This window comes from Tripterygium wilfordii, chromosome 3 (assembly GCF_013401445.1).
Source record: "Tripterygium wilfordii isolate XIE 37 chromosome 3, ASM1340144v1, whole genome shotgun sequence".
In the NCBI taxonomy this organism is placed as follows: Eukaryota; Viridiplantae; Streptophyta; class Magnoliopsida; order Celastrales; family Celastraceae; genus Tripterygium; species Tripterygium wilfordii.
In genome coordinates, this window is record NC_052234.1 from 12,056,468 (window position 1) to 12,076,784 (window position 20,317).

The 20,317-nt window shown below is 38.6% G+C and overlaps 4 protein-coding genes across 4 annotated transcripts; 1 reads left to right on the plus strand and 3 right to left on the minus strand.

The window, feature by feature from the left end:
* The first annotated feature begins 4,284 nt into the window (after nt 1-4,284).
* Nucleotides 4,285-7,518, plus strand: LOC119988424 (protein trichome birefringence-like). The gene is made up of 5 exons (XM_038833462.1): nt 4,285-5,384; nt 5,661-5,853; nt 5,952-6,145; nt 6,262-6,420; nt 6,545-7,518. The coding sequence occupies exons 1-5, from the start codon at nt 4,492-4,494 to the stop codon at nt 6,891-6,893; spliced, it is 1,788 nt and encodes a 595-aa protein (XP_038689390.1). The 5' UTR covers nt 4,285-4,491; the 3' UTR covers nt 6,894-7,518.
* A 1,319-nt stretch (nt 7,519-8,837) lies between these two features.
* On the minus strand, nt 8,838-10,346 carry LOC119989458 (homeobox-leucine zipper protein HAT14-like). The gene is made up of 3 exons (XM_038834995.1): nt 9,751-10,346; nt 9,582-9,661; nt 8,838-9,496 (listed from the first exon to the last, which is right to left on the minus strand). The coding sequence occupies exons 1-3, from the start codon at nt 10,252-10,254 to the stop codon at nt 9,154-9,156; spliced, it is 927 nt and encodes a 308-aa protein (XP_038690923.1). The 5' UTR covers nt 10,255-10,346; the 3' UTR covers nt 8,838-9,153.
* A 3,448-nt stretch (nt 10,347-13,794) lies between these two features.
* Nucleotides 13,795-16,194, minus strand: LOC119995011. The gene is made up of 2 exons (XM_038841367.1): nt 15,971-16,194; nt 13,795-15,718 (listed from the first exon to the last, which is right to left on the minus strand). The coding sequence occupies exon 2, from the start codon at nt 15,457-15,459 to the stop codon at nt 14,176-14,178; it is 1,284 nt and encodes a 427-aa protein (XP_038697295.1). The 5' UTR covers nt 15,460-15,718; nt 15,971-16,194; the 3' UTR covers nt 13,795-14,175.
* An 829-nt stretch (nt 16,195-17,023) lies between these two features.
* Nucleotides 17,024-19,573, minus strand: LOC119985857 (40S ribosomal protein S18-like). The gene is made up of 4 exons (XM_038830306.1): nt 19,416-19,573; nt 19,051-19,211; nt 18,201-18,389; nt 17,024-17,413 (listed from the first exon to the last, which is right to left on the minus strand). Exons 1-4 carry the CDS (start codon nt 19,416-19,418, stop codon nt 17,308-17,310), a joined length of 459 nt encoding a protein of 152 aa, XP_038686234.1. The 5' UTR covers nt 19,419-19,573; the 3' UTR covers nt 17,024-17,307.
* Nucleotides 19,574-20,317: the final 744 nt, after the last annotated feature.

Below are 20,317 nucleotides of genomic sequence, written 5' to 3' on the forward strand. Positions count from 1 at the left end.
AAAAACTTTATGATTAAAAGACAGACAGTGACAATAAATTAGTTTTATACAAAAGACCACAAATATACACTAATTCATTGATACACACCTACATCTACCCAGGGACATAGCCAGGATTTGTGATGAGGGGGCATTGTGGGGGTTCAGGGGCCACGCCCCCGAAATTTTTTTGAACTATTTATATATTGTTTTTTTATTATTCAATTTAGTAACATAACTTCTCTACAATACTAGAACTATTCTAATTGAATTATATACATTGTTTTTTATTACTATAAATTGACATATAACAAGCAAAATAAAAAATATTAGAGTAAGTAGTTATAATTTAACTATAATTTCCCCAGCTGAATCTATGCCTAATAACTTTTGAAACATGAATGAAATACTACGAATAGCTTAAATTGAATGAAATAAAAAAAAAATATTTTTTTAGATAAATAAATTGGATAGTAAACAACCTTTGTTAAGTATTGAATAAAGAACAACACAATTCTTAATACTTCAGAGGAATAGTTAATCTAAAGCTAAAAGGCTAAAATAGGCAAAATAAAATAAATGAAGGAACAAAAATAGCCAATAGGAACAACACCAATTATTGATACCGTAAACAAAGAGACAAAATAAAAAAATAATAATAAATGCAATTAAAAAAAAAGCACAAAATAAATGAAATAGAAAAGCACAAAGTAAACATGGGCATGTGCTGGTGAGGATCGAACTGGGGCGGCTGGGTCTTGAACTCAACAAAAAAGGAAAAAGCCACTAGAACAATCACCATTTCATCATCTATTATGTAAACTTATTATATATATCTAGTAATTTTTTTTGTCAAAATCCGGGGGGGCACGTGCCCCCCTGGGGCCCTCTGTGGCTCCGTCCGTGCATCTACCCTCCTTACTGGTCGCATGCATGTATATTGAAAAATACACACACTTGGACCAACCCCCATGTTTTAAAATTATATCATTACATATTCTATATATACTAGTCTCTCTATAATTTCCATACTTGACAAATACTCAAACAATGCATGGTTTTATGTGTCGGTTTGATTGTAGCATGTCATCTTCCGGTGTCACATCCCTATCCATGTAGACTCACACACCCATTTACGTGACTATCTACATATACCAACCAATAACCACCACCGATTTCATTTGGCATACCAAACTTATTTTTTATTTTTCATATTGTTTATGGATATGATATGCACTAGGGCCCATCTAATAGTATTTATATGGACTTTCAGGATTGTCGCAATTTAAAGAAATTGAGAGGAATGAGAAAATAATATGAGAAGTAGAAGAATGAATCCACTTGAGTTATTGTTTGGTTTTGATCTAATGTTCAAACGGTTTTGTCATTTAAAAGAGCCCTAAAGTGTTTAAGGTTGGATTTCATCTTATAAATAAGATTATTTGACTTTCACAAAACAATGTGGGACTTTTTAATCTTAAAAATAATGAACAAAATATTATTTAAAAAAAAAAAAAAAAGAGGATGAACATTACGAAAATCTAAATGCTGCCGGCAGCAATATTATATCACCGAACTGCCCCATCTGAATCTATTCCTCCTGTATGCGTTACAATAAATAACTAGCAACTTATAATTAAAAATGATGGAATACAGATTTTTAAGCTGATATTTTTTCCTGGTTTTCCTGGTCCAACAAGGCTGTTAACTTGCATTATTGGGCATTGATTAGTTCTGTTGGGCTTAATGGGCCATCATTAATGTGTGTACAAATGGGTCCCGAATGGGGATGAGGGGGGCTGCGATGTAGATTGCAGCCATTGCTTGAAATCCTTTTAATCTAAACCTTCTCTTTCATCCAATGGCCTCAAATGGCCTATGTTGAAACTAGACCAGGAAGTCAGTATGCCAGGTGTCAATATAGTCCACAGTTTCGTTTCGTTTCGTTTCGTTTCCTAATGGCGATGGGGATTTTGCCTTTTTGGAAGACGAGTTTCGAATGTTTTCGGATCTGGGTGGCCAGCACGAAGTGGGCTTTAGCTGCTTAGGTGTGTGTATCTAACATGATGGGCCAAAAAATCCATTTCGTATAATAAAGATGGGCCCAAGCCTCCCATTTACTTTAATGGACTGAACGTAGCACTTCAGCAGTTCAGTACATGGGAGATTTGGGGAGGATGATTGTCTAACTTAGAAAGAAATTATCTTTATCAATTAATTAATTGGTCCACTAAAGTACACAACAAAATAATTAATCAATTGCTTTTTGTAAAAGCTCACTGATTCCTTATTATTTTGATGTGCGTTGCCGGTGGAGATTATTATTCTGACAATGCTGAGGATGAAAATATCTTGTGCACCTTCATTAAGGAGAGGCCAAAAGTTTGTCGGATCTATGTGTCCTATAAATAATAGAGACAGCTGCTTGCTTGCTTTAATTTGCGTATTAGATCATGACACTACAAAAAACTTTAACCTTCAATCAATTGAGGGTACAGGTTATTTCAAAGCACAAATGATGGAAGGTAGTTTAGTTTCCCAATTGAAATAAAAGACATTGGTTGCTTTGCTTGAATTTCAATTTAATGCGATTATATGTACGTATCTACCAATGTAATTTACTAGGGACATGGTCTTCCCACAAATACATTTTATCGTACATACTTACCTCCGAAACTTCTTCATTCGCCTACACACAGATTCCATATTCCGTGCTTAGTTTGGGTGTAAGAGCAACCACAATTGTGTTTTTTTGTTGGGATATGTGTAACGTATGATGATTTGTGTTTTGTTTATGTGGTTATATTGGAGAATGTGTTTTGTTGATGTGGATGAACAAACAAAATGTGTTGATACAAGGTGTAAATTTGCTGACTTGGTTTTTGTGTAATAGAGTGTTAGGATAAAACGTCCCACATCGGGTAAAAACCCATGCGAAGTGCAATATGTAAGAGCAAGCTCTTCTCCCTCTTAATAGGCCTTTTAGGAGGGAGGCCCAATGGGCCCAGAATTATAATATGATATCGGAGCAGGTGTGCGCTCGTCCCTGAAAAGAAGTCCACTCGTTGGGCCTTGGGCATAGATACCTAATCCACGAGTGCGGGGCATAGATACCTAATCCACGAGTGCGGGGGAGTGTTAGGACAAAATGTCCCACATCGGGTAAAAACCCATGCGAAGTGCAATCAAGCTATTCTCCCTCTTAATAGGTGTTTTAGGAGGGGGGCCTAGAATTATAATATAGAGGTGATGTCTAATATTGATATTGTGTAAAAATGTGTGTGTATATATTGAAGTGAGTCCCATTTTGGACAAAGTGAGTCAACATGGGGGCTAGCCAAACACCATTCCCCCATGCTTTGCCGTTAGAATTGAGATAACAAAAAATCATTGTTGTGTTACAACTTAAGTTTATGGGCCAACAATTTTCTAATAACCAGGATCCATGAGTGTCTAAATCTTGACCATTGAATTTGCTCTAATATTGTCAAAACTTGTTAAATATCCCATATCGATTGAGTAAATTCAAACAATGTGGTTTATAAGGAAAATTTCATTCCATCTCCATCAATAATATCTCATAATAAGGGTAAAATCGTGAAAGTAATCCAATATATGTATAAAACACAAAGATAGTAGATATCCCACAAGACAAAGAAACGCGGTTGCAACAATTGGCGATGGCCTCGATAACTCATTCGAAATAAATATCATTTTCTAGGTGGTTGGAGTTGGACTCTTTGTTCCCTCGGCAGTCCAGAACGGTAGAGTCTGTCCAATTACAACGCGTTTATAAAGTTTGCATCACGATCACCGACGGCCTTTGCTTAATGCTCACAACTGGTTGGATTGGAATGGAATCTCAAGGCAAAGGGTACCACAATATTGTGGATAATCAAGAAAAATTGTTCATATAAATAACAATCACCATTCCTTTTTTAAAAAAGTTGACTTTTAAAAAAAGGGTTTCTCTGAATTTTTAGTCGTATCCTTAATTTTATTTCCAATTGACTTGATGAAGGAACCAGATTCCTGTGTATTTTACATTAATTAGCCATGCAAATGTGTTCATTTAGTTCAAGATAGTTACATTAATAGATTCGTACATGTTTGGTTTTACTGCACGAACTAATTGAACCAATAACTCAGACACACGTGGCGACAACTCTACAGTTCATGCCAAACTGACAAGCTGCAATGACCAAAGTAGCAGTGGCATTCTTGCTATTTTACTCTAAATCACGGCGTTTTTATCGTATCACACTAAACAGCACTATCTCTTTTGAAGTTTTAATTCGACATCCGTCTTCGTCCACTAATGGTAAACTCATTCTCTCGCCCTTTCTATCTGTCAAACTCTGGAGGAGTCCTCTCCGTACATACGTCTGTCTCTCGTCTCATCACATTGACACTGGATCCATACAGTTCCCACTAACAAAGCAGCATTTCCTTGATTTCTCTCTGCTCTTTCTGGGTTTGGGGACAAAATAGAGGAAGATTTTCTCTACTTCCATGGCTGATGCCGCAAAGCACCTCTCCATCAATGGAGGGACTTTCCTCTCAGACTTCAAAAGTCTCTTCCCTCTCTCTAAGCCTAACAAAACCACTGTGGCTTTTCTTTATGGCTTCATGTTTGCCTTCATTTGTTTCACTGTCTTTTTGGCTTTCCATCCTTCTCCTAATTCCTCCTCTTCTCCTTGGTTCTCCAACATCTTCAGTACTGAGTTTGGTACTATTAACACAACGCAATCTGATGCGGATGAATCTCATTTTTCTTCTGTTTTCTCTTATGTCTTCCCCAACAACACTTATTATGCTCAAGAACCTAAGAACACCCCTTCCAGTGTGACCGTACCTCCATCTTCTTCCAGTGCAAATGCAACACTATCCACTGTGCAAAACAATACCCAAATAACGGAGGAATCAAATAAAGCTACTGGTTTGCGGAATCAGACGGCAGTCCCTCCAATTGTGAATACACAGCCACTCAATGGAAATACAACTACCCAAACGACGGAGGTTTCTGGTTTGAATCCAAATCAAACGGTGGTTGAAGCACCACAAATTCCGGCTAATTCGACCACTCAGAGTGTGAATTCAGGGGTTGGAGAGAAAGGAGTAGCAGAGAAGGGCTTGAAATCGAATGATTCTGCTTCGTTACTGAAGAAGCAGAGCAATGGGACTGAGTCAGGAGTGTCGGTGGAGCAGGGGAAACAGAATGTTCTACAATCTTTGATGAATTGCAATTTCTTTGATGGTGAATGGGTCATGGACGATTCGTATCCTCTGTACAAACCTGGGTCCTGTTCGCTGATCGATGAGCAGTTCAATTGTATCATTAATGGTCGGCCAGATAAGATTTACCAGAAGTACAAATGGAAGCCCAAGGGATGCGCTTTACCAAGGTAAAGGTCTGATTGCAGAATACTTTCTCTTTCTGGATCATTTCATTTCCTTAACTTGCAATGGATCATTTAATTTCCTTAACTTGCAATTTCTAATCAAGTCTCCTGTTTTGATCAATTGTTTTTCTGGGTCCAATTTTGACAACTTTTTAGATGATCTGTGAATTTAGGATCACATTGGTTCATATGTTGGCATTTAAATAGATCTGTAGATTTTGATTTCAGTACCTGGATTCTTTTTTGCTGAGATGGGTTTAGTTGAAATTTTATATTCAGGTTTAATGGGCTTCACATGCTTGAGCTGTTAAGAGGAAAGCGACTTGTTTTTGTTGGTGATTCACTAAATAGGAATATGTGGGAATCTCTGGTCTGCATACTTAGAAACTCAGTGAAAGATCAAAGGAAGGTTTTTGAAGCTAGTGGAAGACATCATTTTCGAGGGGAAGCTTCGTACTCTTTCATATTCAAAGTAGGTTATTGATTGGTCCTGTTAACTTGTAATTATTTACTCCTGCTGTAGATTTACGGGACAATTTCATGGTAGATTGAAATTTGTTTGTTTCGTAGGACTATAACTGCACTGTAGAGTTCTTTGCATCCCCTTTCTTGGTTCAAGAATGGGAAATCAAAGACAAAAATGGGGCAAAGAAGGAGACTCTTCGGCTTGATTTGGTAAGCAGGTCTTCTGATCAATTTAAAGGCGCCGATATCTTCATCTTCAACACTGGCCATTGGTGGACTCATGACAAAACATCCCGAGGGTATGTTAACTATTAGTTGGTGTGTTTTATTGAATGATTATCGATTTGTTCTATGAATACAAAGCCGTGTTGCTGTTGAAGGCCACTAATTAAGGTTTTGTGGTGTGCACTTGCAGGAAAGATTATTATCAAGAAGGTAACCATGTGTATGAAGAATTGAATGTTCTTGAGGCATTTCGGAAAGCATTGACGACATGGTCTAGATGGGCTGATGCCAATATTAATCCAATGAAGTCGATGGTTTTCTTTAGGGGTTACTCAGCTTCCCATTTCAGGTAAATGAATTTTATCGTCGTTGAACCAAATTGTTTGTTTTTTTTTTTGGTTCTTAATGAATTCAGTGCCATTTGCGCCTTGCAAGTGAATGCTTGTTAAAATGTACCCGGCTCTTCTTTGCAGTGGTGGTCAGTGGAATTCCGGGGGTGCTTGTGACCATGAGACTGAGCCAATCAAGAATGAAAAATATCTAAACCCTTATCCATCCAAGATGATGGTATTGGAGAAGGTGCTTTGGAATATGAAGACACCCGTCATCTACCAAAACATTACACGTATGACAGATTTCCGAAAGGATGGTCATCCATCAATGTATCGGAAGCATAACCTGTCGGAGGTGGAAAGGCGGCACCCAATGCATTACCAGGACTGCAGCCATTGGTGCCTCCCTGGTGTGCCTGATGCTTGGAATGAGATTCTTTATGCTGAGCTCCTAGTAAGAGTGAACCAGAAGGGACAACGGCGGAGGTAAAGAACGAGGCCACAATCATATTTAATCCGTAGGTACAATCAACCAGTACAGTTTTTTTTGCTTCATTTTTTGAGAGTACATGAATGAACAAATATGAAGAATATCCAAGGAAGAAAGATCCTTCTAGACAAATTCATATGAAAGAGATATTATCTGTGAGTAGTATATTTATTGGTTATATGCGTATGAGAGAGGGAGAAGGGAGATCTGTCTATTTTGTTATATTATTTTGTTCAATAGAAGATATAGTCAATTTTGGTTATTGGTCTTCTTCTCTAACGTTAATTGGTCTGGTTGTGTGAAAGCAATCTATATAAACGTAAGTATCATGGATTTGGTGTCATTTTCCTTCCGTAGTAGTTTGTGTCTTCTGGTCAATGTTAATTCTTTTGGAACGACCGACTGTTGGTGCTTTCCATGAAAAACATATAGAATAGTGTTGGGGTGTTTGCACTTTGGTCTTTTTTCTCACTGGTAGCGATTGCGCCACGTATCATTCTACTGAAAAGCTTGAACTAGCAGTGGAAAAGTAGTAGGATGGGTACCTTATTTTTCTCCATTATTGTCGGCTGGAAAACTGGATTTAGAGAGTTTGCTTTATTTTATTGGAATGGAACCCTTTTTTAGTTCAATTTGTTTAAAGCGCATAGCTTTTCATTTCACATTTTTTTTTTATTTTACGTTTAGTTTAGGAAGTAGGCCTACAGTAAGATTGTTCCTAGTCAATTTTTTTTTTTAAATAACAGGGGATTGATAGTGGCAGGTAGAATATGTAATCTCGGAATTTCGAATTTCAAAATTTTATCTTTGGATCTTTTATTAGTGTTCATAATCATGGGTAGTTGTGGTAGATAAGTTTTTGGAGTGAACTGTCTGTTTTTTGGCATTTTGAACAAATTTAATACCCATCAAAAGACAGAAGTCCAGTCATCCTCTACAGCAGAATCTGAATCCCCCTTTATCTTCTTGAGCATTGTTTTCCTCCGGCACCGCCCCGAGATGATGAATTTGAAACCCTATTCATCTTATTCTAGTGCGAAGTCCATTGATTCATCAAAGTGACTCCAAATACCAAGAATGTTGGCCTAAGTGGTAATGGACTCTAGTCGTTTAAGCAAAGTCTTGGGTTCAAGTCCTTGTAGATGCAGAAAATCTTTTTGGGAGAGTTCGTCGTCTTTGACGTTCGACTGTATCTCAAAGGATTAGTCCGCTTGGGGATACCTTGTGAAAAAAAAAAAAAAAAAAAAAAACTCCAAATATGATCTTTACACGGTTCTGGGGTTCCAAAGAAATCCTTGCATCTTGGACATTGTAGTGGCCAATTACTATACATGGCGCACTTCACTTGAGCAGGAAGGTCTAGTTCTACAGCTCATTGCAGCTGACGCCTGACAGGTCCAACCCAACTACTGCTCAAACAGGGGACGGCCTCTAAAATCACGGACCCATGGCCCAGAAGCATCTCCAAGAAAGGCCCACGGCCTGATCATCCAAACCATTTAGGATCACCGCCTCAGTCAAACTAATTTGATGTCTGACTCGGCACCATATATACTTGCTTCTGATACAAGTCTTCAACAACCACTTTTCCAAAGTCAACCTTGTAACTTACACCCACACGTTCCAAACAAATCCCTTCTGAATACACGATTCTGATCGTCTTTTATTGGCTTTATATGCAAAATTCTTAAACAAAATGGTATTTCTACACAAAAACACCGAATTATGGGGCCATAAGACAATTCCAATTTTAGGCCCAATGAAAATATCCTCACAAGCAATGGACCTTCCAACATTAGGAACTTTTCAGCCCTTCGATGAGGTGGGCCTAATAAGCAACGGGCTGGACACCAAAAGGGCCCATTTGGATACCTCCACAGGATCACATATTTGTCGCTCCATTGATGAATGATGAGAACAAATACACAATAAGAGAGAGAGAGCTTAGAAACACAAAATCTGATGACAAATGCAATAATTTACACCAAGTAACAAAACCACCCAAATCAGAGTACATATTTACACGACCCTTCTTTGAATTTTGCATTAGTCAACAAATTAATTAATGTATCATCATCATCATCATCATCATCATCATATCACTCTTTGAATCTCTCTCATCTAGCTAAAGATCCATTGGCAAGAAGCAAGACACAAGATAAAAACAATTCATGTCTCAAAAACTCCACACCTACGACAATATTTACAAAAATTGGAATAAACGATGTCTTGGATTTGGACCAGACAAAGACGTCTCATCTCATGAAGCAGCTTGGTGGGCCTGGGATTGGGCCTGAGACATGTGGATTGAACCATGAGGGAAGGGATATGGCCTGGGCTTGGACAGTGATAACGCCGTAGAGGCAGCGGTGCTCGCCGAAGTGTTGGTGGTGGTAGAGGCGGCGGCGGTGGTGGTGGCGACTCTCTCACATGAGGGGCACATGGTGAGTGTGGTGGCCGGAAGTTGCATATAGAAAGATTGAGAAGATTTCAAGGCTCTTAATTCTTGAAGCTCCTTCTGTAACCTCCTGTTCTCTTCTGTTAATGTTTCACAGCATCTCTTTAAGTACTCGCAATCTACCTCCGTCTGCTTCAACTTTGTCCTATCAACACAAAAACAAAAACAAAATTAATTAATTAATTTTAAAAATAAATCAGAACAAATAATAGAAGTACAAAATTAAATACCTTGCTCTTCGGTTCTGAAACCAAACTTCCACCTGTCGCGGACGAAGATTTAACTGTTTTGACAAAGCAAGCTTTTGTTTCTGCAAATTAATTAAAAGTTAATTAAAACCAATTAAAAGTAAGGAAAATTAATTTTTTTTCTAAAAAAAAAAGAGAATAAATTACATACAGGGTTGAGAGTATTGTGTTCTTTGAAGCTCTCTTCTAGAAAAGCAGACTGTTCTTTAGAGAGCCGGAGTTTCTTCCGGGTCAACCCGTTTTCTTCATCATCACTTGTTTTCGAACCTGTTCTCTCGTTCTCAGCCTCCAACTCTCTCTTGCTTCGCCCGATTCCAAAATCCATCTGAAACGACGACGTTGTGCTGTTTGGAGACGACAAAGACGCCCCTTCCTCTACCTCCTCTGTTACTCCACCCGGGAACCGATTCACGTCAAGCCCTCTGCCAGGCCCATGTGGATCGGCGATCCAGGGGAATCGGAGCTGAGAAGGAGGGTTCGGGCGGGGAACCGGAGAGAAAGGTAAAAGATCGAGCTGAACCGGAACTTCTGTAGCAGGTGAACCGGTCCCCAACCCCATGCAAAAGCCCAGATCTTTAGTAGTTGACATCTTGGGGTTTTTGTCAATGAATGTCAATGGCTTTGAGGCATCTCCCAAGCTCAAAGCGAGCTCCATCGAGAGAGGAAAAAGAAGAAAGTATACAGAGGCTTTGAATGGGTTGTTTGAGGAAGAGAACCTGAAACTTTAAAAAGAAATCCTATCCACCCTTTTTAATGCAAACTCGTACAAAACAATACTATTATAAAAACAAAATTAATTTGCTTTTTCAGAGAATAAAGATTGACCGACAAATATGTTGGAAAAATATAGTTTGACAAATGCACGCGAATGCATATAAAAATATACAACGGTTCACACAACCAGATAAGAAAAAAAAAAAGAGAGAGAAGATTTTGTTATGATTTGAAATGACTATTGAGAGATTTTTGTGACTTGAATAGTTGAATTCCCTTGTCAATTAATTTGCACGCCTATTAATTCAAGTAAAATGATAATGTGCGTTGTTATGGCACTAAATAATGAAGAAAAAAATATATATTGAAATCTGAAAATTAAGAGTGTCTTAAGTTTAAAAAATTAGATGAAAGAGTATTTATCACATAATATATTGTGATATGTCGTAGTCAATCATTAACAAGTATTCTTACAAGACACCAATTATCAATATCCTTAATACAAGTAGTCAATAGGGGGTTTGAATGAAGGATCTTTAGATTGACGTTAAGTTGATGAGATGGTTACGTTGTAATTAATATTGAACAAATAATTGTGTTAATAAAATCAGAAGCTATGCCTAGGGGCCACAATGTCCATGTTCATTCATTGACTAGTTTTGTTTATAATTGTAATCATTACAGTAATTATGGTTAGATATGAACATAATAATAATATAATGGCGCACTGTCGTTACTCGTTTTGTGTTTTTTTTTGAAGTGGAAATGACCCTACTCGGTGGCTATTGACCGCTGACTCGGTAACAGAAAGACAATAATGTCCCAATTTAACTACTCTTTTCTCCACGTGTCTGTATCCAATTGGCCAAAACACCAACCCAAAAGAGTCTTTTGTAGAACTAGAAGAGAGAAAAAGCAAAGGCGTGTTTGGTGAACAGGGAAAAAAAAACATTGGGAAGTGAAAGGAATGAAAGGAAATCAAATGATATGGTCAGAACAGCACGAGATTTGACCAAGAGAGAAACCCAACTGGTGGGAGCAGTGTTAGCTTTTTTAGGTTTCATTATGTTATTATGTTTAGGAGACAAAGAGACCATCTTTTACTTGTTCAAGAAAAGTATGATTTGTAGAATTAATTAATTAAAGGGAACCACTCTTTTGTGTCTTTTAAGCAGCTGAAAAAGAAATAAGAACGCATTGAAGACCACATATGGGAATCCAATGATCCCTGAATTTAGGGTTTTTTTTTGTTGGTGGTGGAGGTGGGGCTTTGGGTGCGCGTGGGTTGATGGGGAGGTGGATGTGATTGGGTAAGATATGTCATGCTTTTGGGATCATTGCAATAATTGAAATCATGCAGGCTTTAATGATAGGCTTCAGAGAGAGAGAGAGAGAGAGATGATCAATATTCAATATTCAATAGGAGTAAAATTATTAAGTGGGACCCAAGTAAAATACCTTCATGATCAACTACTTAATTACTTTTAGTTAAGTGATTTGGTCAAGGCTTAATTAATTATTTCAAGTTAATTATTGTCAATTGATTGAACGAACCATAGTTGTTAATACTTGATTAGTGGATTAAGTGGTTTATTATACTTTATATTAAGGAGTCCATTTCCCCTAAAAGTGGGAAGAATTTGGGGGGAGTTTGTTTGTTCTCATATTGATTGTCAAGAATTCTTCAATTAATCATCCATGACCATGAAGAAGAAGCTCATCAGGAATATCATGATATCATAGACATGTGTTATAGAGAGGCAGTAATTAATAATTAATAAATGTATTTGACTTCGAAGCCAATATTCACGTGACTAGGCATGCAATAATGTTATGGTTATGGGGGGAGGTCACGTGAGCGGAGTAAATGACAGTAGTAGTGTGGGGGGCAAGAGTCAAAGAAATGACGTGAGAGAGGGGTAGGGACAGACAGACAGCACAGTGTGCAGTGTCCTAAGGAAACAGTATATTACAGCTGCAATCATTTGTCATTGGTTCTTTTTTTTTTTTGCCCTTTCTTAATTTTAGGTAAGAATTAAATTAATAAATACCCCATCTCTGTGGGACCTCTTTGTATTGTACCACAAGCCGAGCCCCCCTCCACCCCATCGGAAATTATTGTGAAGTGATTGTATTTGTATTATTATGGCTTCGCTTTGCTCTTTTTTTTTTTTTTTTTTTTCCCTTTGTTAACTAGGGCCTAATTTTCCCACATTAATAAAACTCCACAAATCAAAGCTGATCCAAGAGAGATCAGGTGGTCAGTGTTGGTTGTGACAGCTAGTACTAACTTCTCGATAAAAGCATTAGTTCAAATATCAAGAGCCATGGAGAGGCTGCTTCATGGAATCATGAGTCACAGTCAATTTTGGTAATGATGACTTGTGTGAAGTGGCAGAGTATGTGGAGTTATGTCTTTGTAAATTATTTTTCTTCCCAATCAACATTTCTTTTCCTAACCAAACAGTTAATATTTTTTTTTTTTGTAGAATTGTGATTCCATGTGTTGGTCTTACTTTTGGATCCCTATTCCCATGAATTTCGGCCCAGTCTTAGTTGTTGTCAACATGATAATGCAATCTATTCTTATAGTCCAAAGTTTACGCTCACTCAATTATCCGAATGATATGTTGATAGAGTGCTTCCTCGGAGAAAAGAAAAAACCCCTCTTATATCCCTTCATTGAATAATATATAGTAGCAATTGAACTAGGTATAAAAGTTGGCCCAAAAGCATATGCTTTTGTAGACAAATTAAATTGTTAATTAGTTCATGATTAGCATGATTAAGGCATGCATGCCGAAGGAAAGACAGAATGAATAAAAAAGTAATGGAACATAGGAAGAATCTTTGTTCCCTATCTGAGACACAATTATTACCTTTGTCATGATTTTTCTTTCATTATCATAATCATAATCATCAGCATCATCAATCATCCTTATAATTTCATGCTTAAAATAATCAAATAAGTTGCATTCTAGTGACTACGATGATTGTCATAATCCATTCACTTGCAATCATTGGATTCCACTTCCATCTTAATTAATTCCCTTTGCTTTTAGCATCCAATATATTATATATGTTTGTGGACTTTGTAAAGAAAAAAACAAAGAGCTACTGTTTCCCTGATGACCCTATTCAGTTAGTGGGCACTGGGCTTATTTTGGGTTGGATTTCGGTATGGCCCAATTAATATCTCCCATGGGCCTAGAGGCTTTCCCGTGAAGCTTTTCATATGGGCCTGATGGGCGGCCTCTAGATGACTAGACCAGACTAGTCAAACCGGACTTCCTTCTGAATGCAGTAGGAGACAAGTAAAAATGCAAGCCCAACCCAGCCCAAGCCCAAGCCCAAGCCCAAGCCCAAGCCCAAGCCCAAGCCCAGTTTTGATTGGCTTTTGGGTTCTGATGCAATTCGAGCTCACATTAGAAGAAACAAGAAAGCCAACGCCACCAGAAAACAAAAAACACAAGGAAAAACCTTCCAAAACAAATATTGATGTTATTGCAGGACAATATTTTTTTTCCCCAGAATCACAAGCATATGAATGGTAGAAGCTACCAATATGCAGGTAGCAAACAGAAAAGAAAAAGCGGATCATCAACACAAGAATGCAAAACTAGAACTACTTGAACCATGACAACAGCATTAAGCCATTAAACATGAGGATGATGATACATAAAGGCTTTAAACTTGTAAAGCGACCTAATGAGAAGGAACCAATGTAGCATAAAAGTCATAATTTGTAGGATGATATATGAATACATACCGAGGCATCGGCTTCAACCGTTGTTTGAATCTTACATACTTTGGGCAGGGGGTTGGATTATTCCCAGAATGAGATTATTTAGACAAATTCTTGCTAGTTCAACCGTCTCCTTCTGGGAGCACGAGAATCCCCGCTGTCCACATCTGAAACCCTTGAAGCTTCATTTCTTCTTCTAGAAGATGAAGTGGAAAGGGTTACCAAAGAGTCGATTTCCATTGCAGTGTCAATTTGACTCTCTGAGTTTATAACAGCAGCTATGCTCGAGAAGGAATCTCTATCGTCAACTGGTTGTGACTGCTCTTGATGTCTAGCAACAGTATTGCTTCGAAAATAAGCTTCAACCAATCTTTCAGCAGAATTCAAAGCAGTGGATAGAGAAGAGACTGTTGTAGCTCTTTGCAACTGTGATTGGGTTCTTCGAAGTAGCAGAGACTGAAGGCGTGAAGATTGCCCTGCCTCAGGGCCACTGGAGCTGCTCTGTATTAAATCTACAACTTCCTCAGGTGGGGCAGCAGGACTTTGTTCCGTACGCATCCCTCTAGAAGTCAAAAACCTGTTGAGCAAGGAATTAGTTCTCTCTGCAGTTTCACGTTCATTGCTGGGATCCTGTGGAGGAGTCAAATCCCTTGCAAGGTCAAATCGACTTCCAAGTCGTCGAATCATCTCCTCCACTGGGAAACCAAAAGGATTCCTCTGAATGGTTTGCCTCAAACTCTCAACCCGTCGTGCATGGGGCCTAAGAGGAATTTTAAGTTTTGGATCCTGCTCTGGCTCAAGGGTATGATTATTGCTCCCACGACCATATATCGGGGTAACATTCTTCATGGTCACCTCTCCCTTGCAGACGGGACACTCCTTTGCATCTGAATGCACATGTATCCACAGATATAGGCACGACCAACAGAACAAGTGCCCACAACAAGTTACAACGGGATCCTTAGACAAGTCCAAACATATATTGCAATCAAAAAAGCTCCCATCATTTCCAACACCCTTCACAACATCATCCTTTTTCTCCGACGCCTCATCTTCCAAGAACCCGTTGTTGGTTTCACACATTTTTGGTACCTCAGTTGTTCTATCCTCAGCAGCAACACTGCCCTCACCTGCATGTAATGTGGTCATATTGCCAGAATTACCCATCAATTGATTCAATTCCATTGATAGGTTTTGCGCTTCAGGTGACATTCGGACATGTCGCCATCGCCACCGCTGGCGAGCCCTACGCCTACTAACAGCCTCCCTAATTCTATTAAAGGGTTCAACAACCCAATCATTTGGATTCACCGCTTCACCAGTTATTGATCCTGAGCCAGCCTCAGGTCCAGGACCCAAATTCAAATCAAGGTTCATAATATCAGATGACTCCTCAACCATATTTTACAATTACAATTCAAACCCCCCAATTTCCTCACAAAATTGAATCAATGCAGATCAAAACCCCTTAGTTTCAGACAACTGAACAAACACATGAAATTCCCCTCCACTTCCAAATCATTATAACAACCAGCAGCGAAAGAAAGATCTCAATTACCCACCATCAAAAGAACCCAGGTGAAAACCCTAACTTTATCATTGAATTCAATAAACCCCACTCCTTCAGAGTACAAAATGAAGCAGAATAACATATCATCAGCTGCAATTAGACAGACCCATATCAATATAACCCAATTAATCTCGAAATAAACGAAGACCAAACTAAAACCCTCAACTTTATAGCATAGACGAAAACCCAAACAAGACGAAACCCTAGTTTTGGTCACCATAATGGTGCCTTTCGCAAAGCCAATTTATCAATTAAAGACACTCAGTTAAAATTCGAGATTTGCAATAAAGTATAAGCAAGTTATAGTTAAAAAGAAGAGCCGAAGGAGTAGGATTTGAATACCTTGCTTGTAAAGGGACGATCTTGATTATCAGCCCAAGAATAGTTCGAGACTCGGAGTGGAGTTGGCTCCGAGTTTACTCGCCATGTATGGTCCTCCCCGTTGACAAGCGGTAGCGATCCCGTCCGGAGAGAGCGAGCGAGATGCGCGTGCGTGGATTGTGAAAATCAATCCAGTCTCAACGCTACAAGGGAGACGGAGAAATAATCGACTGTAGAGCTTCGTAACCTAATAAATCCTCTCTGGGTTGTCAAGATTGTGAATCAACGGTCGGTTGAGTACTTCGCGTACGATTCCTAATTTTGATAGAAATTGGAGGGCTTTGATTAAAGGTCGATAAGAGGCCTTGCACGAAATGGTGGGCCGCAAAAGATGATTCATGTGTATTGGCCCAAGAGTGGTTAGGCCCAGCCACAGTAACTTTAATTAAACTGTTGTCAATGGAGAGCGTGGCGGCACCAGTTGTTGGAAAAAGGTGTTGGCCCGATTGGAGAAGGCCTTGATTGGGGCTAGCTTTAGTCACAAATCGATTTTTTTGTAAAGACACCCCAATCTCAGTTGATAATCTCTTATAAAAATCAGTCGGAGTGTCTTTAGAAAAAACCAAGGTGTGACTACAGCTACCCCTTGATTGGCTTGAAGATTAACAAAGTAATTGTTGGATCAAGGTTCATTAACCAACATATATGATTATAAGGATGTTCTTAATCCGGCTGTCGGACTGCAGAGCCTGTTGAAACCACATTTCTCACAACGGTAGACACATTTGGGCATTTTGTATCATGGAAGGTGGCACTGAACTGGGAATTCCCCAATTGCAGAAGCAAGATTAATGTTTCTGATTGTTGTAATCATACATTAAAACCACAAAATGAGATTTAATTTGAGTGGTTGGTCTCCAGAAATCCTGTATGGGTTTGGTAAAGAGTGGTTGATTCTTTGCATCAAACTTTTGCAATAGGTGGAGGTTGAGCACAATTAGGCGACAATCAATTGCTCTTATTATGACAAAACACCTGCTCAAATATAATAAAAAAGCAGTGCAAAAGGACCTTTTCTTAAGGTCTCTCATTCATGAGACCTTACAATCAATCCTCTAGATGCATTTAAGTAGATCAGTGTTCAGCAGCTAGCCGTTTAGTACGTAAATGCCATAAGAACATTAAGAAACACAGCCGAATTCCAGACATGCAATTGAAATGCAAATAATTCATAGACAAAGCCAAATCTAAGCAATTGAACGATACGGGTAATAAGAAGAGTTCACAATTTCAAAACTGTCTGATGCAAAAACAATCCACTAATGTAGGACTAGCATTGCCAGTAAAAGATTAATATCTCAACGCTTCTTTGAGACACCAACAGTCTTCCCTCTGCGACCAGTGGTCTTGGTGTGCTGACCACGGACACGGAGACCCCAGTAGTGCCTCAGACCACGGTGGTTCCTGCAAAGCATTGTCCATGTTAGCCAAAAGCTCTATTCAAGCCTTGTCAAATCAAAACTCATGCCAAAACAGAAGAACATCAAAACAACAGCCAAGGTTTTCACAAGTATGCAAAAGTAAAACATGCTCAGACAATAAACAATCGAGCTCAATTATACCAAGCAACAATATGACAACAGTTCTATTGCCTTCACGATTACAAATATCAATCTACTAAGAGACATAGCCCCAGAGATTGCACGAAAATTAAATTTATTAACATTACAAGGGCTCACTCATGCAGATAATCATAGCCAGATACCAGTAGTGGGTTTATTGGAGTCCTACGTTCAAAATCAGCAATCATATCGACCTGACACCCAACCACAAACAAACATTTCCACTATATATTCGCACAACCTCAATCAGATTCCATGAAACTAAAGGCGACCAACACTTAACAAAAGTATAAGAAAGCATCGGTTCCTAAAGTCTCTCTACTATTATGCAGCAATACCAAGCAAGAAGTTATCTTTGGGCCGCAAAATTTCATTTTATTAACTCCTTTTAAAACACAAAGCCGATAAGTATTCCTGACCAGCAGCCAATATCACAGAATAAAACACAATTGCCCACGGTCAAAAAGATAAGAATCACTACCAAGTTAAAAAACGATGGCTGTAACAAAATGCAAAGTAACAATGTAATTCTGCCATCCGTGCTAAGAAGATATATTAGTTCTCACAGTAACCAGAAACAATATCCGAAATCTTTCTTATAATGGAAAGATGAAGAAAAAAGAAGTTACCTGATCTTCTTCAACCGTTCCAAATCATCTCTCAATTTCATATCCAGGGCATTGGACACAACCTGAGAATATTTCCCATCCTTGTAATCCTTCTGCCTATTCAAAAACCAGTCCGGGATTTTGAATTGTCGAGGATTAGCAACAACCACCATTAGATTGTCCAGCTCGGCAGGAGTAAGTTCACCAGCCCTGTTAGTGATGACAATAATTAAGATAATTGAAGTGACAAAACTAGCACTCACAGTCAACAATGTTTATAATCCATCCAAGTCAGCCTGATTTACAATGTAAAGAGTAACATGCAAACCTCTCATAACAATATAATCATAAATCATGGATCAGAACTTAAAACATGCAATTAAGATCATAGTACGATCAACAAAAATAAAAAAGCTAGTCGCGACTTGCATACCACAGAATTTCAAATCTGAATTAATGGCTTAATGCTGTTCAGGGAAATCAGGATCATAAGTGTTCCCCACATTATAATAAATTACAAAAACATTCAAGCGTTTGTACTAAATGGTTGACAAATGATACTATGCCAACTTCAAAGAAAGCTAAATAAAACAAGGAAAGAGCACTTCAAATCAGGAAAACACAAAACCATATCCTCAAAAACTAAAAGTTGGACACTCCAAACTGTAAACACCAGTAAAGCTTATTCACAATCATGATTCATGAGAGCTCCTCAGATCGAAATTCCACACGATTGAAACTAACTTATTCTAATTGCACACTACCAATACCAAAAGCTACAAACAGGGGAAAAAAGCTACGAAAAATAGAGACACAGTTGAAATGCTAAACAGATAAACAGAGAAAGACGACATGGAAACATAGGTCAGACCTCTTGTTCATGTCCACATCGGCCTTCTTGCAGACAATGTTTGCAAATCGCCTCCCAATACCTTTGATTGAGGTCAGAGCGAACATTATCTTCTGCTTCCCATCAACGTTTGTGTTCAGCACGCGCAATATGTGCTGAAAATCCTCGTTCGCCACCAACGACTGTAAATTCGCACAGATTTTCATTAATTTGCAACAGCACAAACATTACTACATATAAACACATCAAATGATCTTAAACAAAGCCACAACCACAAATTACGATCACGACGTCGACAAGTCCAAACACAAATACGTAGAAACACACAAACCGACGCCAAATCAAACTCAGCATAGTGTTAAACAGAAATCGAAACACTACTTTACCATTTTGGACGGTAGGAGAAAAGACGGAGCCTCTTCGCTATTGTCGTCTCAGCAGCAGCAGCAACAAGGCGGCACAGAGAAGCGAAGTAAGGGTTTCTGACGCTCTTTTATCCGCGCACAGTGTTAATAGGGTTTTGGTTATCTTATGACGAGTTTACCCTTGTAGTATCATTAGAATACCGAATAAGCCTGTATAAGTAAATTTAACTTTATTTTTACTAGTTTGCCACACGACTCTCTCTCTTTTTACATATTGTGCCACATTACTCTCTTTGTTTTACATATTTGGCCACATGACTTTGTTTGCTATACTTGTTTCCCATGCCTTTTCTCTGGTCTTTCTGCAACAAGGATTGGCTTTGAATCTGTCAAGTTTTTGCACGTCATGTCCAGCAATAGGCATAGAGAATCTCAATTATTAGAAGCAAGGTTGTGGTTGACCTTCAGTTCATCGTATTAATTTAGAAACCATATGCTTTGGCCACTAATCAGTTGATTTTTGGGTTCCTAATCTATGTAGGAATGATAATATACAACCAAAAGATGTAGACGAGACTCCGTTGTTGAAAACCCTTTAGTGTCCATTGTGTATCTGTCTGTGTGTGGGAGCAGCTCACCAGAGAGATGATTAAACATTTTAACACCCATCTCTTGTTCTACAACATAGTGAAGAAAAATGATGGCAAAGCAAGTTCTTGCACTGCTTGCAGGGAACCTATTGATCAAGGTCCTAGCTATGGTTGCACCCAATGCGAGTTTTTTCTCCATGAGAGATGTTCTAAGCTACCCTCCAAGATTAAGCACCCTTTTCACCGCGAACACCCTCTTATTCTTCAAGCCGTATCGCCACATGAAGCAGAAAACTCACCATGTCATTATTGCCGCAGGGTTTCCTCTGGATT